Below are 20,922 nucleotides of genomic sequence, written 5' to 3'. Positions count from 1 at the left end.
CTCCTGTGGTAAGCCAAGGCTGCAGAGATTTCGTAAGTCTGGTAAAGAGAATTTCGGTAGTCTTTTTTTTTTCCCCCCCCAGGTGGTTGAACCGGTCAAAGAAGAGGTTGTTGGCTGTGGCTCAGAGCCTAGAGCAAGTATCTCGCCAGACTTCCAGTTGCCAGTGTGGTGGGGGAAGGAGAAGCGAGAGCCGCCTCTCCAGGCCCTTATTCTGACACCTTATTGTCAGTGAGAAATGACATGCACAAATGGCATGTGCGGCCAGACTTAAAATAGCCCCTCGCCGATCCCCTGGGAACACGCGGCCTCCTTATATGTCCCGCTGCACATGCCGCTGCTGTCTGGGGGAAGGGGTGCCCCTTCCCACCGCAGGTACGGCGCATCCGACAGCGGGGATGGCGTTTCCTCTCGGGCCTGCTCGTGAGCTTATGGCGGATTGAACATTAGTCTGTAATTTTAGGAGGGGGGGGGAAATAGAGCGCCATGTTGAAGCTGGTGTTGGTGTTACCATCAGGCAAGCGTGACTGGGTTTTTGTCTCCGTCTGTCAGTAAAAAAAGAAAGAAAGAAGCAATACGCCGGTGAGCCCTCGGCACACCTTGCAGAAACGGCTTGATGTCTGTCCCGGTCACCTTTTCACACGAGCTTTCTTTATTTCTTGCACGTAGGATTGCCAAATGCTTTTAAACCAGCTGAAAGAGATCACAGGAATTCAAGATTCGGCTTTCCTTCAGGCGGCTCTAAAGGTTTGTGCCTGTTGTTGCTGTTTTGTGGAGAGGAGACCTCTGAATTTGTCCCAAAAGTCGGGCGAGTTCAGGCTCTCTCGAAACATAACGCACGGGTCGGATGTTCGCTGGCACGTCTGTGGGCTGATAACGAGCTAGTCCTCGCTAAAATAGTCGGTGTGTGGCCTGTGAAACACGGTGTGCGCTCTGTGGGATCCTTCGGTTCCTGTCTGAGGTGAAGGGTAGGTCCTCCACCGCTTTTCTGCCCCTCGCTCGAGCTTCGTTCAGGCGTACCCCTGAGGCAAACGGGAACGTGAGGCCAGCGTTTTTTGGGGTCGGCGGGGGAACGTGCAGTTCTGGGCTTCGTGTGTACTCATCCAAATCTGAAACAAAAGCCCCATGCTAACTCGAGAACCCTTCGTTTTTCTAACAGTAGACCTTCAAAACCCGTGCTGCGGCAGCGCGTGCTGTGCTAAACCGCTGTAAACATTTCGTGGAAGTTTTCCTCCTACGGGGCTGTTATCCGCGCATTATGGTAAACACAAATTTAGTGGGTCAGAGGAGGTTTTTCTCCGTGTAAGCTGCTTCAGGAGTTCTGGGCAGCTGCAATAACATCGGTAGGTTTGTGGCTGGTCGTTGTCTTGTCCATCACCAGACCAGTCACCTTTGCCCCAAAGTGAACGGACGCAGGAATCTCAGGCCCTCGGGAGGAGCAACGTTTACCTGGAAAGATTCCTCCTCGTAGCGCATGTCTCGGTATTTAGAACTTGTAGCGTTAAACCGGCTGCAACCACACCAGTCTGGAATCATCAGATGCTGTCCATCCTCTTGAGGTGTAGCAGCAGGTTGCGGGCTGTGCTGAAAATAGGCAAAGAGGTTTGTTTAAAAAAAAAATCCTTCAGCGTTTCATTGAGAAGTAACGTCCAGAAAGCGTTAGAATAAATTTAAAGGAGTTTAGCCCGTGGTGATGGTCTGAAGAAAGCCCTAGCCGAGTAAAAGACAAACGTCTTGAGATGCATGGGGAGTTTGATTCCTGTGAGTCTCTCCCGGTGGCAAAGCGCCCTGTCGCGCTTCAGACCTCCCGCGACCGCTCGAGTCTCTTGCGAGGGAAATGAAATTAGCTAATGGAGTCTGTATTGCCCTCGTAAGAAAGCCAAAGTGCTTTCTGACAGAGAAATTCAAGCCTTTGTTATTTTAATTTTTTACTACTGCTTGTCACCAACAGATAGCTCTGCCCTGCGGCTCGAGAAAGCCGAGTTGGTGGCAGTGTGCCTATCTCTAGCACGGACGCATTAAATGTCGTGCAAACGTAGACAAAGTAACCCTGGCACTATGGATTTTTCCCTCTATCGTTCTGCTAGGCTGCTAATGGAGACCTTATGGAAGCCGTCACCTTCCTGACGGAGGAGCACGCTCACGAGCCGACTCAGGACGCGGCTGCTGCAGAGCCGTCCGCTTGGGAAGGGAGCGCTGTGGGCAAACAGCTGCCACAAAGTAAGTCCTCCATCTCTACCCGTCCTTACGGTTCCGCGTGTTTTGGGCTGAGCCGAAAGGGGAAGTATCGGTCCTCCCTGCTTCTACCTGTGAATCCCTCCGGCTCCTGCCCGGCCCCGATCTCATTTTGCCAGTACTCGCCACTAGGAGAGCCACATCTGGACGGAAGGGGACCGAGTTGTGGTTTAATAGCGTTTGCCGGTGACCCATCACGGTTACAAAGCTGTTGCCGTTTTGAAGTTGGTCTCGGCCAATGCAGACAACCTGGAAAGCTCCAAAAAGAGAGCTGAACCCCTTTCAGGGATCATATGTTTCTTTCTACAGCGTCTGCTGTCAGAGCACGCAGATTTCGTGTTTGGTACTGTATTTCCACGGAAACCTCAAACGTTGTTTGAGCCAGCAGTTTGACTACCTGAGAAACGTTTTTATAAATGTTACAGGGATCAGCAAAAGTGAGATGTCCGTTTGCTGCCTTTCGGTGTAAAAAGCCTCCTTGTAGCCTGAGGTAGCTGAGAAGAGTTTCTTTAAACCTTTTTGCTAATGGCACATCTATTAACCGGAGCTTTCCCAAGTGTGTTTACCAGCGGACAGGTTCACAGTGACAAAAATCTGTGTTGGGAGCTTTGAAGCAACACCTGGAACCGTGCGGCTGCCCTTTGTCCCACTCTGTAAGGCTTCCACCTCTTCCAGAACTACTCACTTCCCTTTCTCCTTCTTTCCTGCCTAGCTAGTACATGAAATGACTCGTACCTGAGCATCCTGACCGGAGTGAAGGAAGGCGATTCTGTGTGATTGTGCCAATTTTATTGAAACCCTTTCTCTCTCGAAACAGTGTCAGTTGTCAATGCTGATGTCAAGGCACAACACGTATTAAGCGGCAGCTGATGTTCGCGTTCCATTATTTCAAGAGGTTTGAAATGTTCCCTCACGCTCTGAATTTGGCTGTAAGGAATTCTGGGCTGTACACAGCTGCATGTTCTGGCCCGTTCTCCTCATCCAGCCCACTCAATGGCTTTTTGGGTTCCGTAGCACGTTCCAAACTACAAGGATTTGCGTTTAAAACTTGAGCTAGAAAATTACTGCTTTGTCAATTGAAGAATCATGTTTGTGAGGTGTAACATTTTCTAGAAATGCCTTTTAAAGAAAACGTTTGCCCGCTGCTGGTGGAAAACTGATCAGAATGCTGCCTCCGCTTCCAGATGTTGCTACTGCACTTATCCCCAACAACAGAGACGACCTCCCCGCAGCCGACGCCTTCAGACCGCTGGAATCGCCAAAAGCTCAGGCTGCAGACAGAGATGCTGCTGAAAGGTCAGTGGGTCTGTAAATCGGCCGTGGTTTTCCCCGGGTATCGTAAGTGGATTCTTCAGCTGATAACTGCAAAACAGAGGGGAGCGCGATTCCCGTAGTTTTCTCGAGAACCTTTGTGAGAGGGTGTTTCACAACACGGTGTGCATCTTTTGTGACAGACCGCAGGATGCGCATTCTGCTGAAAACAAGAATCGCTCCAAAAGGAAACGCTGTGAAGTCTGGGGAGAGAACCCCAAGCAGAATGACTGGAGGAGAGTGGGCGACTGGCCCGTGGGAATGAAAAATATCGGAAATACTTGTTGGTTTAGCGCTGTCATACAGGTAATCTGATAAGAAAAGTTCTTCCGGAGTTGCCGCGGTCTCGGGAGTCCAAACGTGTTTCGGTTAGAATTAAATATGCAACGGCTCCGTGAAGTGGTCATCGTATGCAGATGAGCGAATGTGACCGTGCTCAGATGAGACTCCGTTTCTACGTGATCCGATTGTGATTTATTCTGGGTGTGCACGGAAAGAGCCAAAGGGCGGTTAACTAGACTTCGAGTAAAAATAGATACAGATACGTATAATCTGTGTGTACGTACGCACGCAGGAGGTTTTTTGGTGCCTGCTGAATGACAGAAGCTTGACTGGCAAAGTGAACTGATAATTTAATTTTACTGCAGTTATTGTTGGCTCCATAATACACGGCGTATCATATTCCAGTTAATGGAATACACTGGCATCGATGCTTGAACGAATAAGAAACTAGGCAGCATATGTTGTTAGTGATAACCTAACCGAGAAGAGACAACAGTAAGTGGAACTGAGCAGATTCGCCTCTTCTAACCATTTCGCATCAGCAGATAGACGTTAATCAGTCCTCTGTCTCTGGCTTTGAGAGGAAGTAAGAAAGCTTGAAATGGGCTCCTTTCTCACTGTGACTTGTTCCTGGGTGCTTTTTCGAAGCTTGCCTGTGCAGAATAGAATATACTCTTTCTGGAAATGGTTACGGGCATCCCGGAATTGGCCGGGTGGGATTTTGTTCTTTGGTGGGTATGAACGTGCTGGTCCGGCACCTAGACTGCTCGCTTCGGAAATGTTCATTTAGTAACACAGCGCCATCAAAGAGTTAGAAGCTAACAAAAAAGCTATCCAGTAAAAAAAGAGCGTCAAACGGGGCATCACATTGCAGCGAGTCAAATTTTTGCAGATGCTGACTGGTCTTTACCTCTCCTTTGCTTTCAGTCTCTCTTCCAGTTGCCAGAATTTCGGAGGCTGGTCCTCGGGTACTCCCTCCCGCAAAACGTGCTTGAAAGTTGCCGTAGTCGCGCGGTAAGTTTTCGTCGAGTGAAGCTGTAACGTTTCCCTCTTTCGTGACATACTGTTCTGCTCTTTCTCTGAGCAGATTTAATTTGGGGCCACCTGAGACTCCTGCGCCTGTGTTACTGGCTTTCAAATTGTCAGGCTACGTTAAAGACAAATCTGGGAAATCCTTTTCCGACTGCAGGAACAAATCTGAGGCTTCTCGTAAAAGCTTTCCTCTGCAGCTTCTCACTGCGGTGCGGGGAGAAATTTGTCCCATAAAACTTCTTTGGTAGCTCCAGATGGCTCGTTTGTTCGCGAGCGCCGTGGAAGAACTGGTATCTGAGCCGGTCTGAAGGTCCCTCTAGCCCTCGTACCTTCTGAGCGCAGTCAGCAGAAGGTGCTCAGAAAATATTTAGAGAAAAAGGCATACGTAGAATTACCCTTGGCTCGTTATATTATTGTAGCCCGTGGCCACCGCCCTTTAAGGAACTTTGCTTTACTTGCTTTCACGTGTGCTCTAAAAAACCCAAAGTGCAGACAGAATAAATTAATAAATTCGCCAGGTTTTGCCTTCTGCTTTAGCAATTATTACTTCTGGCACCCTGTTCTCTAAAGGTTTTGTTTCGGTTACGTTTTTTGGTCCTGTGCATCCATTGGGAGATCGGATTGCTTCCAAGAAACGACACTGCATGTCTCTCTGCTTTTGTCCTTTTTAATGCCACCTCTTTCCTTGGTTGTTAGCTTACCCCTTAAGGTATGTGCGTGCGGTATTCTGTAGCATCTTTGTTTTAAGATGCTGCTTTTTCGGAGTTGCGGGAAGGGTTTGGCTTTTCTTCTTTTTGCAATGCAGGGAAAAAGAAATATTGCATTCATGCAAGAACTTCAGTGTCTGTTTGCTTTAATGCTGGGGACACGTCGTAAGTTTGTAGACCCTTCTGCAGCACTGGAACTCCTGAGGGATGCGTTTAGATCCGCTGAAGAACAGCAGGTAAAACCGCGTTAAAAAGCCTTTTGCTTTCTTCGAAACAGCACTTGCAGCCGCGGCAATCCTGTTTCGCTTCATCCTGCTGTTACTTTCCGAGGCCTCTTCCCATGTTTGTCACCCGACAAGCAGCTGTCCCTGTGTCATTTAGGCGAAATGTACGTGCTCGCTAATTAAACCGCCAGCGTAACGGCGCTCTACCCGGTGCCATCTGGGTGGTTGGGTAGCGATCACAGTCATTTCCTCCGATCTAGTTTTCCGATGAGCAGAACGTTCATTATCGGTCTAAATCAGCACAGCGCTTCGGTTTCACACTTCTTTCCACTGGGTAGGTACAGCAGTACCAGTCGGGTTGTATTCCACTAGGTTTGTGAAGCCGGTAGACGGTGAAAACGCTTTCTGGTTGGTGTATAACATTTGACTCTCGACTCTCGTCTCTCTTCCAGCAAGATGTGAGTGAATTTACACATAAACTACTGGACTGGCTGGAGGATGCGTTCCAGCTTGCTGTGAACCTCAAGTGAGTTGTTTGTCATCTCGGGAGTTTGACCTGACACTGAGGAGAAACAGATTTCAGACACTTATGAAGTGTTATAGCTACGTTTCCTGTACATAAGCGTAGGACTCTATTCAGTGCTGAGTAAATAAGACCAAATAAGCTTTTTAGGGGAATGCAACAGAACTGATGTACATGAAAGGTCTGGGGTTTTGGCACTGCATTTCAAAAGGTAGTGCCTTAACTTTGTTTGTTTGTTTGTTTGTTTGTTTGTTCTTCTTGCCAGTGCAAGTGTTATAATGTGCTTTTGAGTGTGAAAACAGATGAGAAGCTTCCTCTGTATTTTGTGCTGGGATAGAAAACTTTACTTCTGGCTGTAGGAAGATTCCCAAGCAAAGGCTCAGATTGTGACTTGGGGCTTTTTTGCAGCCTACAGCTGCAAGTGAATGTGTGCTTTTTCTTGCTGAAACAGGAGCCCTGGGGACAAATCTGAAAACCCGATGGTACAGCTTTTCTACGGGACTTTCTTGACTGAGGGTGTCCATGAGGGTGAGTGAAGGGTTTGGTTAGATTCGCTTTTTAACTCCGTTGAGTGTTTTGATTTATCGCAGTGTCAACGACACAGGATTTGTTGCACGTGCCTGATGCAATTGCCTAGTTCTTTAAACTTGCAAATAGTCTTCTGGATAAAATTGGCTGTAACGTTTATAAGGCCTGTCTTCCAAAAGCATCAAATACTCGCAAGCGCACACGTATTGAAAGCACTTGTTTATGAGGAGGCTTACCCTGACAGACGTGGGTACAGCTATAGGCGGTTCAGTTCTTGCAAGTAACGAACGCCTCTGACTGGTGCTGACAGCAAACCCTTCGAGGTAACCGGCATTGCTCCTTCTCTTAAGTTAGTTCACGGTTTTTGTGTCGTTCCCATCACCCAGGCAATACTTTTTCCAAGATCGAAACCTTCGGTCAGTATCCCCTTCAGGTAAATGGTTATCGAAACTTGAATGAGTGCTTGGAAGGAGCCATGGTGGAGGGAGAGATGGATCAGGCGACAGCATCTCAGTCAGTGAAGTATGGACAGGAGGTTAGTCTTACGGTTTTTGTTGAACTTTGGGTTGCCTGCTGCATAAAAATGCAACACACAGAGCGCAGGGGGGTCTCAGTATATTCTGATAACTTTAAATAGCGATTGTAAATGTTCCTTAAGAATTGAACACAAAATGTTTTCCGGATACCTGGAATCTCGCGGAAATGTATGTTGGCGTTACGTGATGAGACGCTAAGCCTTGGCTTATTTGTAAAGATGCGTTGTCCTATGTAACCCGTTTGAGGAGTTTGCTTTAAATTAAAAAGGTAAACATCTGCTTCTGATGCAAGTGTGATAAAGTCTCTCTCTTTCTGTTGAAGCCTACCTGTACCTGAGTAGGGGGAGAACCACTGCCTCCATATTTTCGGAGGGTAAAAGTACAGTGCTTAACTCTATGGTATGCCATTTGGAATTTGTATCTTTCTCCCTATTACAGTGTGTGTTTTTTTTCTTCTCATTTTCACTCTTCTCTTCTGACTGTGCTGATTTTTTTTTTTTTTATTTTTTTTTTTTTAAATCTCACGAATCACAAACCAATCATAAAATACTTAGCTGCAGCAAAGTAGGAAGTGAAGGAGCACCATTACGTTCGGCATCCTACACGCGTAAGTGCAGCTGAGGAGTTAGCTTAGAGAAAGGCTGGGCAGTAAGATCGAGAAATTTGCAAAGGTGACTGGCGTAGGGGGGCAGGGAAAGGTATTTCAGTTCTGCGAGAGCGTCTGAAAAATGTGTTTAAAGCAGCAAAGGAGCAATGGAGTCTCGGGCAGGTAAGCCCTGTCCGACTCCGGACTCAGATGTTTGTTTCTGGTTTTCCTAGTTCCGGCCTGAAGCTGTGCACATGGCTTGACAAGCAGGTGTAGGTGAAACTGGTATGGTGCCAGAGGCAAAAGGACGTAGGGAGCTAATCGGGCAGGTTCTTCTCAATCCGAGCTTTTTAGTTCCTCCGCATCCTTCTCCGAAACATAAGGGAAATCGGACTGATCGTGGAGGTGTTTTAATTGTTCTTCGTACAGGTAGAAGGAAAAGGCTCTGGCTTTATGTCTAAGAAATCTGACTGGAAAAACTGTGCATCTTAATTCCACTCCCTAGGATGTCGTGGCTAGAGGACTGCATGGTAGGGGACATAGAGAATAAGGTGCATTTTGTCTTTGGAGAACGTGGGTGAGTGTACTGAAGCTCAAAGCATCAGTGGGGTTAATGAGAACTTACGTTTCTCCGTGATAATAGGTGTGTAAATCATTCCTTCTCTGTGTTTATGTGCTCTCGTTCTGAAGATTGGGCTGCTTCTCAAAAAGCTCTGCTACCTGGCCGTTTCCTTCCAAAGTTTTTTAAAAATAATTAAAAAAAAATTTGCCTTCCTTGGAAATATTTTATATCTAAAAATGTGCTGTTGCGTTTTGGTGTGGGGCAGATTTATTGTGGCAGGACATAGGACAGGAATCCTGCAAAGGAAAATGAGCTTAGCGTGCTCGTCCTGAGCCCAGCAGCGAGCAGTCGGGGTGGTGCCAGGCTGAGGTAGGTGAAGGAAACTTCCGGCGGTGGATGCTGGAAGTGTTTGAGAATGCAGGAAGGGAATGAGCGGAGAAGTGTAAATTCAAGGGAGAATTTTTCTTTCGGCACGGCTCTTTGGAACGGTGTACGAAACGCACAGAAAGCCCCTGTCTTCTCTGAATCTCAAATTGACATTCACAAATGGAACAGTTTGTGAGTCGACTGAGAGAGGATAAGGAATCGGGTACCACTTAAGGACTTTTGTTTTGTTCTTCGTCGTTGCATGCGATGTACATTGGAAAAGAACTCTCTCGGAGGCTCTTAGCTGGCACCCAGAGTTTGCGTAGTGTCTGCCGATTTTGTAAAATTCGGTGCTGGAGCTGTTAGTTAATCCATCAGGCTGGATGTATCAGGCAATGAAAAGTAGCTTTCTGGAAGCTATTAGGAGGCTTTTTCACAGTAAAAATGTAAAATGGAAGGGGAAATCTTGATCTCGTAAAATTGGTCTTTCTCACTAGTCACTCCATAAACAGCAGAGGTACTAATTCGGTGTTTGCAGACAGACAGACATGTAGGATCGGTCTAAAATCATTTAGGATCAGTGCATAAAATGTGCCGTTTAGCAGTCATCTTAAAACAAGTCCCTCTGGGGGCATTTCTGCTTTTGTTACAGCGCTGGTTTACAAAACTGCCGCCAGTACTGACCTTTGAACTCTCCCGATTTGAGTTCAACCAGTCACTAGGACAGCCAGAGAAAATTCACACCAAGCTAGAATTTCCCCAGACTATTTATATGGACAGGTGAGTTGTTCTGTTGCACGGTACGTTTAAAGCTGTTGCTTTATTGTGATTAAAGACACTGAAAAGCTCGTATGGGAGAGCAAGGAAGGGTTCTGACATGTTGACGCAAGATTGTGGGTGTTGGAAGTAAACAAATCTCACGTGGCGGGGCACTCTGTTTCTCTGTTTAGGTACCTCTACTGCAGTAAAGAGCTTATTCAGATGAAGAGAGAAGAAATGAAGAGACTGAAGGAGAAAATGGTGATTCTGCAGCAGAAACTGGAAAGGTAAGTAGTCAGCTCGCGCTTTTTTCTTTTTTTTTTTTTTGTGCCTTGTGGAAGTGTGCAAATGCTTCCCTTTAAGTGAGCTTTCCGATAGAAGAGACGCTTGTAGGGCAAGGAGAAACAGAACCGGGTTTGTTCAGAGAAGTGTTTTTAAAAACAAACTGGTGGCTTTGGTGGTTTCTGATTATTACTGGTGCTGTTACAAGAATAAATTCTTTAAATAGCACAGTTGTCACTGTTGGCTGCCTTGGCAAGTTTCGGTGAGGAAGCCCGGTAATACCTGAGAAAGAATCTGCGTTATTTTTTTAGATTAGAGGTCCCCTCCGGCTTGGGGTTTGGCGTTATTTATCGGGCAAGGAAGGAAATCGGTAGGAAAGACCCGGTTTGCGGACAACCAGAAGATTTCACGTGCCAGGTGCTTTGTGTAAAAGTCCTTTTCATCAGCATCGAACTCGCTTGCAGTTTGTCTTTTTAAAATGACAGCTCTGAGATGGAGCGAATGGTCTCCGCAGCAGCCGGTTTGGTGCTGCGCCTTGTTTTTTTTTGTGACTAGAACGGCGCAGATAGGTAGCGCGCCAGTGTTTCGGCCGCTGCTGAGCAGCGTCCCACAGCCGCGGGGCTTTCAAGGTCGAGCCGGTGGGAGGTGGTGAGCTGCATCCCTTTGCACCACCTGGGTTTTCCCCCTCCTCCCTTCGCTGCTTAAACCATCTCCATCCCGACCCAGGAGCTTTCTTCCCCCGTTGCTCTTCTGTTGTCCCCTCGGGTTTAACCGGCCACGTTCCTTCGTTAACGCAACAGCTTGCGTTTTTCTGCAGGTACATGAAATACGGCTCCGGCCCTGCCCGCTTTCCGCTGCCCGACATGCTGCAGTATGTCCTCGAGTTCATCGCTACAAAGCCAGCCGCGGTGGTTCCTTCCGCTCAGGGCTCTCGGACGACGCTCCTGCAGCCCCAAGCCGAGCCGCACGTTTTGGACGTGCTTGCCCAGCCGGATGGGTTAGTAGGCAGAAATAAACAGAATTCGCAGGAGGACGCTTTGCCTTTCCGCTAAACGCTCCCGGTTTGCATTCTGAAAGTGGATTCTTTTTCTGGGCGCTCGTGGGCATGGTGCTGTAGTGTGTGACTGCCCGTGCAAGAAGTCAGTCACTACTTCGCTCGTAATTCGGTTCCGTTTCCATATAGCGCTGCATCTAGTCTTTCTCCTTTTCCAAAAGCGTCGCCTTGTCTAAGCAGCAATTCTGAGGTAAATTATGTGCTCTTTTTGGTTAGACTGCTAATTTTTTTTGCTTCATCAACCAGTAAATTACTGCGATATTGGATTATTACAAACCTGGCCAGCCTGGTTGGTTTACACTCTAAATTAAGCTGAGTAAATACATGAGTTTCTTAGGAGTAAAGGAAGGAGTTTTTAGAATTGCTCATTGTGGATCTGTACTTAGAGAGTTGGGTGAGAATCTTAGCTTTTATTTGTCCTGTATTTTAGTTTGGTCTGTTAAGGAAGCAGCACATTTCAATGTACTTGTTCTCTTCACGTTTGCACCATCCCAGAAGGGAAATCCCGCTCTGGCTCTGGAGCGATTTTTCTTTGCAATTTCGTATTCTTTTCCCCCAATAGAAAACAAAAACCAAAAACACAAAACCAACAGGAGAAAGATTGAGAAACCTGTCCACTACTCTTGGATTTTGCTTTGCAGCGTACTAGAAAGGAAGGGTAGTAGGACTGAAGACGCAGCTTTCTTCTTGGCAAATCCCTCGCCGCAGCAAAAATCCAGAACGCCGCTCCAGCCTTCCGGTTCGCTGGCAGAAATGTCTGAATGTCCAGCTCCTCACGTGGTTTCCAAGGAAGAGCTGAACCTTGTTCGGACGTGTCTGCAGCGATGGAGAAACGAGATTGAACAAGACATGCGAGGTTGGCCCCAAACGCATTTGATGTGATTTTCCTGTTGAATGCCAGCCCGATTTCCCCTCTGCCGCTTCAGCGGCACGTATCCCGAACTACAAATAATCCCGTGCACGGTTCGGGTCTGGTGTTAAGTGTATTATTTGAGAGTTACTGCACGGCTTCAAACTTTTTGAAGTGAAAGGGACCAGAATAGCCTGCTGAGTAGTCCTTAACTTTTATGTATTGCTCTCATTTGTGATGTTCTTGGCAGATCTGAAGGAGTCTATTGCCAGCATCAACCTGTCCATTGAACAAATGTACTGTGACCCTCTCCTCCAGCAGGTAAGAAACGCGGCTTCGCGAGGCCATACTAAAACGGATGTCGCCGATACTGGTTTTTGTTAGCAGCTGTCAGTTGAAGTTGCCCGCTTTATTGTATTTTAAAAAATGCCAGTATTCTAACGAAGCAGAGAAAGGATTCTTTGTGAAAATTGTGTTGCTTTTTCCCTTAACGGTCAGTTCTCGCGTAGCAGGAAATCTACGGTATGTATCAAGAGTCTTGTACCAGGCTACAGCTACGAACGTGTTTGCAGTTTCTGTACGGAGGTCAGACAAATCTAATTTACTAAAAGTACGTCTGAAATCTATGTCCGCGTGAACTTGCAGGTTCCCTATCGTCTGCACGCCGTCTTGGTACATGAAGGGCAAGCAAATGCTGGTCACTACTGGGCCTACATATACGACCAGCCTCGAAAGAGCTGGCTCAAATACAACGACATCTCGGTGACAGAGTCATCGTGGGAAGAATTGGAGAGAGATTCATTTGGAGGCTTGAAGAATGCCAGTGCCTACTGCCTGATGTACATAAGCGATAAGGTGTCCCGCTTTGTTGCAGGTACTGGAGCCAAAACTGCTGGTTAATTAGGCATTTGTGTATTATCTTGTCTCTCTAACCTGCCTGATGGTTACGTTCCTCAGCTTCTCTGTGGCACGGTTGCCTTCTGAGGGCACAAAAAACTTCACCGCAGAGAGAAGTGCAATAATTTGCTCCGTACTCGATTCCTTTCTAAGTCCCTGATAGGGTTGAAAACAGAAGAAAGAACCGTACTGCTGAGATTAGGCGCAGTACTTCATGTACTATTAATGCGTATAAATATTCAAGCTCCCCATTTGCCAGTTTCAACATGCATCTACTGCTGGTGTTTTTCACTCCGACTCTCTAGATGGTTTATATGACAGTGTTTCTTTTATGAGGGCACGTGAAACGCCTCCTACTTTATTTCCCCCTTTTTTTATCACGATTTCTGACTTGTTGGCTTGTTTTTTAGTGATGCTGTTATATTGAAGCTAAAAGGGGCTCTTTTTTTACCCAGCCTTTCCTTGCGCATGAGTTCTTGGTAACGGTGGCTTAGACTTGCAAGTACGTTTGCAGTGCCAACGTATAAATAGTTATGTGGAGAAATTACTGTGCACGTGGCACTATACATGGCAAACAGCTGTAGAAGAACCTAATAATTTCATGCATGCTTCATTTTGATGTAATAAATAGAAAGCAACAATGGAGAACTGTCATTCTGTTCATTGCTAAATGTGGCTGATGAGGATCTGGAGGTTGTTCATTGTCCGTCTTCCTCTGACAGTTCCGTTTCTGAAATGAACCCATGATTTTTTTTTTTTTTCCTCCTATTTCATGCGATTTTTGTTGGTTTTTAAAGACGCTTTGCTTTTGCAATTGGGTGCGCAAGTAATATCTGGTGCAGAGAACTGCCTTTTGCTTTTGATAAATTTTAAGGCTTCTCTAAAGCTGATACTACTTGGGCTTTGTGCTATTTTGAAACTGTATATGGAAGTAGGTCTAAAAAGTGCTGAGAAATGCCAGCGTGACACTCACGCTATGGAATCCGTGCAGTTCGCTACCACTATACGCTATGTAGTGTTGTAGATGTGATGTTTCCAGCTGAAGTGTGAATTTTCTGGCTGTTGGCGGTTTAAATACTGTTCGCTGTACGATTGCAGCCCTTGAATAAGGACGCGTTTCTGACCTACTGCAGCAGCAGCCACCGTTTCTGGAATTTCTCTGTGATAAATGCCGTCCCGTGGTAGAACAAAGCGGGGTTGTGTTTCACATAACTCAGTAGATTTGTCTTTTGCACTTCTGCTTATGAATCATCTTAAATTACAAAGCTAGTAGAAAGTTGGGGGGGGGCGGGGGGTCCCATTTATCCCTCGGCCAATTTGGTTGTGGCTTTCCGTAATACTGCCTGTTTGTTTAGTTTCTAACGGTGGTGTCCTGCTACTGTGTCTTCCGTTATACGCCCGTCCCGCGTTCCTTCCAGACAAGGATGATGGCTCGGAGGTTGGGCAGTTTCAGAAGGAAGTCGAAGCCTTGTCCCCAGAGCTGAGACACTACATCCAGGAGGACAACTGGCGACTCGAGCAGGAGGCAGAGGAGTGGGAGGAGGAGCAATCTTGCAAGATTCCTCAGATGGAGCCTTCGGCTGCTTCTGAATCGCAGGACCTCTCCTCTGAATCAGGACCAGGTAGTACCACATCTGAATTTGCAAACCATGTTGAAACCAGTAACAGCCAGCCGGTCAAAAATACCACTGTGTTGGAGCCTCACATAAATTCCTAGGAGATTTAGAGAAACTGTTGATGAAGTAGCAAAGGCAGCTGGTGGAGGCTCTGCTCTGGCAATACGGAAGGCTATTCCACTATTTTTGCACGTGCGTCCTTCCAGGCTTGTCACCAGAAATGCTGTTTTCCATTCATTTAATCATAACGGGCTAATCTCGTTTCACTTCCAGGATCTTTTTTTTTTTTTTTTTTTTTCCACCTCCATAAATATCGAGTGGAAAATGTTCAAGTGCTGTTCTCTGGAGTGGGAAAGCGTTACTTGGCGATCCCTGATGGCGTGTGCCATACCCACTGAAAAGGGGCATGCACAAGCGCACGGTGCAATGCCTTGCCCTCTGGGATGAATGCGGCAGCTGTTTAAGCTTGCATAGGCGAGCTACAAAACCTCTTAGAACAAGAGAGGAGAAGAAGTCTTGCAGTTCCTGCTCACTAATACCACCCCTCTGTCCTGACAGATCAGGCTTCGGTCTGCGAGCAGAGCGTGCGCTCGCTGTCCTCTGAACACGCCATGATCGCCAAGGAGCAGACTGCCAAGGCCATTGCAAACACCGCCGACGCCTATGAAAAGAACGGCGTTGAGGCAGCTCTCTGCGAGGTAGGAGCTGAGCCCCGGCCCAGGAAGCAGCCCGTTCTTGTCTTTGTATTACTCTTCTCGACAGACCTTTTGCTTTTCCCATTTCTGTGAAATTCTGTGGCTGTGCCACGTTTAACTCGGTCCCCTTTTGCTTTCCTGTATTTTGCTTTGGTTTTTTTCTTACTCTTTTTCTTCTTTTTCTTCTTGGCCACAGCCCAAGGAGGTAGAACCAAGGAAGGCCCAACCGGGAGAAACAACTCTTACAGTTCAGGCAGAACAACCACAGGACGCTAAGAAAACAGAGTCTGCTGCCCAAACTAGCTCACAGGTCTCTGAAGTGGAAATCCCCAGCGTGGGGAAGATTCCCGTTAGATCCGATGCAGACGGATATAATGAGGAGGTACAGATCCCAGTGCAGGGGTTAATTACGGCCGGTCATTAACCTATAACTTTGTAGCTAGCTGGCTTTGAGCTTTCCTAAGATTGGGTGCAGCCGTTAGTCTGCCACGGAAACGACACAGTTTACAAAGTACGTTTTCCCGCTGTGGAAATGAAGGCGGCCAGACCAAATCGTTTAGTAATGTCATTTCTAAATGCCGTCAGACAAGCAGCTCTGTAAAAGCGTTGCATCGTTAGATCTGCACCTTGTTCCTTTAAGGCTTCGTGCTGGCGCAACTATGTCAGAATTGATCCTAGCTGTATTAATTTATTGACAAGCCTCTTCACTGTCTTGAGTTACCGTTTCGCCCCTTCCCTCAAAGGTATTAACCGCTAGTAGCATAACTTACGGTACCCTAGCTACTGATTTTTTTTGCTTCTGACTCTCTAACCGCACTCATACATACTCGGGCAGGGTTTTGGAAGTTCAGTCTTTTTCACGCATGCAGTTGGATTTCACACAAATACCAAGACCGTTACTCCTTAATAGACGCTTGTATGAAGTTGGCACAATGAACTCCTCCGCCATAGGCACTGCTCTCTTACTTATATTGCTGAAGAAGGTTGGATGGGGCACAGAGAGGGTAATGGCTGGCGTGCTTCACGTTCTCACTTGTTGAATTTAGAAACTCAAGGCTTGGAGTGACCAGCCTTTGGACCTTTAAGTGCTTTAAAAAAAACAACAACCCTGCATGTAAAGTGCATGTGATAGACGGAGTAAGTAGTACACAAGTAAATCAGAGCTCTGGCTTACTCCACCTGTATTCATACAGTTTCCTTCAAACCTTCTCTTTTGAAAGTTTTTTTCCATTCTTCACCATGCTTTCTCTTCTTTCCCTGTCTGTGACCGTTTTCCTTGTTCTTGTCTATGTTTGTTTTCCTGCTTTCGTGGTAGGTGATGCTGAGTCCAGCCATGCAAGGTGTCATCCTGGCTATTGCAAAAGCCCGCCAGACCTTTGATCGAGATGGGTCTGAAGCAGGGCTTGTTAAGGTATCTTATTTGTTTGCTAAATCCAATAGTATGGATATCTGCTTTCACAGAATGAAGAATCTGTGCTATATTGACATATCAGGAATGTGAAGGGAACGATGCGTGCAGTTTTTCTTCTAGTTAATGGCCTTTCAGTCCTGCATTTCTGTTTCTCCTCTCTTATTGTGACAACAAGTCCTTCAGTTCTAGACAATTTGTAGAGCTTGTAAGAACTCCCTCCTCCCAGGAGAAACAGCAACTTTTTTTTTTTTTCCCTTACTTTTCACTGTTTATTCTGCTTATTCTTTTAGTATTGGCAATTGTCTCGATCTGGGTAACAAAAAGTAGACGTTCTTTGCGTGCCTTTCAGAATTCGTTGTCTAGGTCCTCCGTGTGATCGTCAGAAAATAAAGCTGCGCTCGTGAAGTTTTTTTTTTTAGGTCCTGAACACGCACGCTTCCTGTGACCTCTCTTGTAAAATGTGTCCTCGAGAAATGTAGGTGCTGAACAGAGGGATTTGAAAGAATAAGCACTGCTGAATATTGAGGCTGGTGTTAGATTTTTTACAGGCAGGTAGATTTAACTAAAAATGCCACGTGGGAGAAATCACCTGTTAATCTGCAGCAATATAAATCACAAGATACTCTCTTGCACCTTACTACAGATAGAAGCGTGTTGCAATCGATTTTTACAACCTTGGCACTTGCAAGAGCATTACCAAAACTGCCTGGGGCAGCTCTATGCCCCCCTCTCTGGAGGGCATTCAGATCTTTTTGAAAAGCGCACGCGTCACGCGTGTGGCATGCCTCGGTGTGGATGCCTTTTGCTTATAGTTCCAGGTGTTGGCGGGCTTCCGCTCACCACTAGAATATAACCAAGCGGCGGAGGCTGGGTGTCGCCCGCGGGAACCCCATCGTTACAGGACAGGTTTAAGCTTCGTTATCGGCTGCCGTGGCATTCCCAACGGGCAGAAGAGCGGACGTGTTAGTGCATGTGTTTCGTTGGCAGGCATTCCACGAGGAGTACTCCCGGCTCTACCTGCTTGCCAAAGAGACCCCGACCCCCCAGAACGACGCCCGGCTGCAACACGTGCTGGTTTACTTCCTGCAAAACAACGCTCCCCAGCAAGTGGTGGAACGGACCCTTCTTGAGCAGTTCGCGGACAAAAACCTCAGCTACGATGAAAGGTTTGTGCCGTGGATTCCGAGACGAGGCTTTTCCCACCTGGAGGCAGCCGGGGCCGTTGTTCTGATTTGTCTCATCTCTGCTTACCCGGAGCAGGTCAATTAGCATTATGAAGGTAGCGCGAGCAAAGCTGAGAGAAATTGGTCCCGACGACGTCGACATGGAGGAGTACAAGGTAAGGGACCGGAGCGCTGCCTTCCGCCCTTCGCACTGTCACCACAGGTGCTGTCCAAAGCAGCACGTGGGAAACGGGGAGTGCAGCGCGGAGCCGCGCCAGCAAACGCAGCGGTCGCTGGCACGCCTGTCGGCAGCTTCCTTGCCGTCTGAAGCGTGTGTCTGCAGAAGGGTGCTGGAAGGGAGAACGCACGCACCGGGAATCTCCCGAGCTTTGAGGAGTGTCTGTGCAGCTGACTCAGCTGATCGATGTGTCGCTTAGGAGAGACGTTTATACCCTCCAGAGGGTAAAATCTGATACGCTTTTGAGTTGCGAAGGAACGTAAAGAGCGCGCGTGCATGTTGCGGGTGAAGCTGACGCTCTGCTTCCTTTGCTGCTCCTCAACAGAGATGGCACGAAGACTACAGCCTTTTTCGCAAGGTGTCAGTTTACCTGCTGACGGGGTTGGAGCTGTACCAGAATGGAAAGTAAGTTGCTTTTAATTGTTGTGTTTGGACACGATAAGCTGTAGCCTAGGAGTAGAGGCCACTTTGACAGAACAACGTCTTTCTGACCCGCGATGGCCGGTTCGCGTTCAGTCTGGTATTTGAGGCCAACGGGGCTTTCTTTTTGACTTGCTAATAGCCCTTTCTTGAAGCCACACTCAACCTTGGTTAACAGTTAAAATATTATGCTGAGGTACTGGCTAGGTGTCCGACGCAATTTCTTGGCATTTCCCCTCGTTGCTCCTTCTGTGGAGGAGAGCTTTACGTTCTCGTTTCCAGAGATGGGCTTGCAGGGATGATTGCCATCCTTTCTTTTGCTCTTCAGACTCCGGGATTAGAATTAAACTGTCTCGAATTGGATGTTATACTTTGTGTAAGCACAATGCTCTGGACTTCTCTAGACTCTTAAGAATTTTAAAAGGGCCTCGTTTTCCTCCTTCCTCCTTTTAGAACCCGTGTTTTACATGAGGAGTGCAGTGTGGAGAAGGACAGTGGCATTTTATGCAAGATTTGTAATTTGAAAAGTGATTTTTGCAATCCGGAAAATAAGCCGGCTCTCAGAAATTGTTCACAGATGGAGACAGAATTGAATTCTGAGTTGGTTAGCAATGACGAACCACCAAATTCGGGTGGGCAAATCGACAAGAGGCTGGGCAAGAGCAAGTCGGAGCTGCCCCGAGTTGACCTAATCCCCGTCAGCGGCAATGTTTTCTCACCAGGAAGCTAGAAGCACGTAAGGGAACTAAAAAACCTGCCCTCTGCGCTTCTTTGAGGGCTCTCTCAAAGTGCAAAGGTCCCGGAGCAATACAGAAAACGTCAACGCCGGCGTTCACGCTCGGGCCAAGTTGTACGCAAGCTTGGCTTTAAAGGGCTCTTCCTAAGATGCTCCTTTGGCCCGCTGGGCAAAAAGGGACATTAGTTACTTGACCTAGGGCATCTGTTCCTTTATGCTTTGGCAAGGAAGTAAAGTTTTTCCTGTCGGGCCTGATGCTAGTGACCATTCAGGCCGAGCGGGAAGTGATTCCTGAGCTGACGCGACTGGCGGCGCTGCCGTTGTGACCCTGGCAGGGGCTGGAGGGCTGACACTCTTCTCCTAGGTACCAGGAGTCGCTCACCTACCTGGTCTACGCCTACCAAAGCAACACCAAGCTGCTGATGAAAGGAACCAGCCGAGGAGTGAACGAATCACTGATTGCCTTGTACAGGAGGAAGTGTCTCCTGGTTAGTACTGAGCAGCTCTACGCTTGTTCTCGAGAGGAGGGGAGGGAGCAGCCCGGGTGACACCGGCTCCTGTGCCGCAGCTCACTTACCGGCCGCTCGGCGTGCGTCGCCCGGGGAGTCGGGGCGTACCACGTCCCCTTTTAGGAGCGCGCTTAATTAACGTGCCGCGTCGTCAGAGAATGCTGCTGAGCACGCCCTTGGGTTTTAACTCGGCGCTTGCGTTGTTAATTGGGTGGTTGCATCGTTTTCTGTCGGCTTGTTTCCTTCCCCCCTCGATGTTTATTTCTCATATTAATGGCTTTCTCTCTCTGAGCGAGAGATGATGTCCTTTTCCACGGCGGGGGGGGGAGCATAAAAACGAGATTTCATTTTCATTCACGCTCCGTGGTTGCCAAGGCCGGTGTAACTGTCTCTCTTGTGCCTATTACCGTGGCTTCTGCCCGTCACCGCGTACCAGCAGTAGTATGGAAATCTGGGAAAAAGCGCCAGAATGTGCAGTACGGCTCTCGGGGAGTTTGGGTAAAGGCCAATCTGGATCTTGGTACCTTAAAACCAGAATTGTGAATAACCTATATGTACTCTGTACATAGATATAGTCAATGACATACACGTATATAAATACATATATTTAGCAGCTTGTTTTCTGTGGTGCCATTCCTGTGATTCAAGGCGGCTGTGCCGCCAGAACCTGGCGCCTGGTTTTGTCAGTCTTCGCGTCTCTGCGTGGCCATCGGTGAAGGGGGCTGAGCCGTCTGCCTTTCCCGACGGCACGCTGATGATCTGAGGTCCGCGCTTGCTTTTTACAAGTCTGTCCCCTCATTCTCCCTCCTCCCCTAGAAGCTGAACGAGGTGGCAGCATCTCTGTTCGTAAGTTGTGAAGAAGCTCGCGTGGCAGAGGGCATTAGCATCCTGAACGAGCTGATCATCCCTTGCATGCACCTCATGAACAACTTCGAGATCTCCAAAGAGGACCTGGATGCCATCGAGGTCATGAGAAACCGCTGGTGCTCCTATTTGGGACGAGAAGACATGGACGGTAGGGAACGGCCACCTGCGTTACCTGTTTCCTGCTGTTTGTGGGCAGGGCAGTGTCTAGATCGGAACTAGAAGGGGAATTAAGGGACTGTTCAAAACGCCTCCTTAAACTCCTGGCGTTTGCACGGTAGCACGCTCGGGTATTTCTGATTGCGAGAGGAGAAGCGTGTTTGAATCAGCCACTGGTTTATGTTATAGAAGAATTTAATCACCTTTTGCGCTAAAGGGCCAGACGATGGCTGCCGAGGGCTGAGACGTTACAGGCCGTAACGTCCAGCTACAAAAGCGCGTGCTCCGTTTCGTTCAAATGCGAAGTCGGTATTCGAGTGTGGCCTTGAAACGCGGAGTTATTTCGGACTCGCCAGCCAGTACCGCGCCTCGTGCTGGGA

The 20,922-nt window shown here is 47.6% G+C and overlaps 1 protein-coding gene across 1 annotated transcript in view; it reads left to right on the top strand.

Moving 5' to 3' along the window:
* The first annotated feature begins 675 nt into the window (after positions 1-675).
* The window catches only part of USP28 (ubiquitin specific peptidase 28), a 20,700-nt gene continuing 453 nt past the window's right edge, over positions 676-20,922 (top strand). The window contains exons 1-24 of the mRNA XM_010295330.1: positions 676-744; positions 2,085-2,217; positions 3,417-3,528; positions 3,687-3,849; positions 4,753-4,839; positions 5,663-5,800; positions 6,241-6,314; positions 6,763-6,839; positions 7,226-7,374; positions 9,542-9,669; positions 9,840-9,935; positions 10,748-10,927; positions 11,626-11,840; positions 12,085-12,155; positions 12,480-12,708; positions 14,150-14,353; positions 14,906-15,045; positions 15,239-15,424; positions 16,358-16,453; positions 17,441-17,619; positions 17,714-17,792; positions 18,180-18,259; positions 19,375-19,498; positions 20,336-20,534. Coding sequence (XP_010293632.1) covers positions 676-744; positions 2,085-2,217; positions 3,417-3,528; positions 3,687-3,849; positions 4,753-4,839; positions 5,663-5,800; positions 6,241-6,314; positions 6,763-6,839; positions 7,226-7,374; positions 9,542-9,669; positions 9,840-9,935; positions 10,748-10,927; positions 11,626-11,840; positions 12,085-12,155; positions 12,480-12,708; positions 14,150-14,353; positions 14,906-15,045; positions 15,239-15,424; positions 16,358-16,453; positions 17,441-17,619; positions 17,714-17,792; positions 18,180-18,259; positions 19,375-19,498; positions 20,336-20,534 — 3,208 coding nt within the window. The remainder of the gene's footprint in view (positions 745-2,084; positions 2,218-3,416; positions 3,529-3,686; positions 3,850-4,752; positions 4,840-5,662; positions 5,801-6,240; positions 6,315-6,762; positions 6,840-7,225; positions 7,375-9,541; positions 9,670-9,839; positions 9,936-10,747; positions 10,928-11,625; positions 11,841-12,084; positions 12,156-12,479; positions 12,709-14,149; positions 14,354-14,905; positions 15,046-15,238; positions 15,425-16,357; positions 16,454-17,440; positions 17,620-17,713; positions 17,793-18,179; positions 18,260-19,374; positions 19,499-20,335; positions 20,535-20,922) is intronic.

The sequence above is a fragment of the Phaethon lepturus genome, unplaced genomic scaffold (assembly GCF_000687285.1).
Source record: "Phaethon lepturus isolate BGI_N335 unplaced genomic scaffold, ASM68728v1 scaffold25999, whole genome shotgun sequence".
NCBI lineage: Eukaryota > Metazoa > Chordata > Aves > Phaethontiformes > Phaethontidae > Phaethon > Phaethon lepturus.
Note: the sequence above shows the minus strand (reverse complement) of the source record. Positions and strands in the feature narration are given on the sequence as shown.